General features: G+C 52.9%; 1 protein-coding gene across 3 annotated transcripts in view; it reads left to right on the top strand.

The window, feature by feature from the left end:
- The window catches only part of SAFB2 (scaffold attachment factor B2), a 42,910-nt gene that overhangs the window by 8,883 nt on the left and 33,326 nt on the right, over positions 1-701 (top strand). For 2 of the 3 annotated variants that reach the window (XM_015585667.2, XM_015585670.2), the window contains exon 7: positions 322-686. The exons of the other annotated variant lie outside the window; for it this stretch is intronic. In XM_015585667.2, the coding sequence (XP_015441153.1) occupies positions 322-686 (365 nt within the window). The remainder of the gene's footprint in view (positions 1-321; positions 687-701) is intronic. 3 annotated transcript variants of the gene reach the window in all.

Below are 701 nucleotides of genomic sequence, written 5' to 3'. Positions count from 1 at the left end.
CTTGGACGTTGGAAAAATAAGTCCGAAGACCCAGACTTGAACAAAACACGAAGAAGACTGTCGAGAAGCGGCCAAGTGGTTGTAGGTGCTTAAATCTGTGGGGGCCTTTTCTCTTCCGGGTAGCGTAGCGGCTTGCTCTAGCAGGCGGTCGGAGCGCAGGTAGTGTAACCAGTGTAACGTGTGTACCCGCGGGTTTTCCAATCTCTGTGTAGCTAGCAGTTCTCTTCGTGTTAGTGGCAGCCGTGCCAGTTCCGCATTTGTGATTGCTGTATTTCCCTGGTAATTAAACCTTGTGCCATTCTATTCCTGTTAAATCCGTAGAAAATGAGAAAATACTCGACATTTTGGGGGAAACTTGTAAATCTGAGCCAGTAAAAGAAGAAGGTTCCGAGCTGGAGCAGCCATTTGCACAGGATACAAGTAGCGTGGGGCCAGACAGAAAGCTTGCGGAGGAAGAGGACCTTTTTGGCAGCGGCCATCCGGAGGAGGGTGATTTAGATTTGGCCAGCGAGTCAACGGCACAAGCTCAGTGGAGCAAGGCAGACACCCTGTTAGCGGTAGTGAAAAGGGAGCCCGTGGAGCAGACAGGCGGTGACGAGAGGACGGACTGTGAGCCTGTAGGGCTAGAGGAGCCAGTTGAGCAGAGTAGTAAAGCGTCAGAGCGCGCGGAAGCCTCTAGCGAGGAGGCCGCGGAAGAGGCC

Source organism: Pteropus alecto, unplaced genomic scaffold (genome assembly GCF_000325575.1).
Source record: "Pteropus alecto unplaced genomic scaffold, ASM32557v1 scaffold30, whole genome shotgun sequence".
Taxonomy (NCBI): domain Eukaryota; kingdom Metazoa; phylum Chordata; class Mammalia; order Chiroptera; family Pteropodidae; genus Pteropus; species Pteropus alecto.
This window is presented reverse-complemented; position numbering and strand designations above follow the sequence as displayed.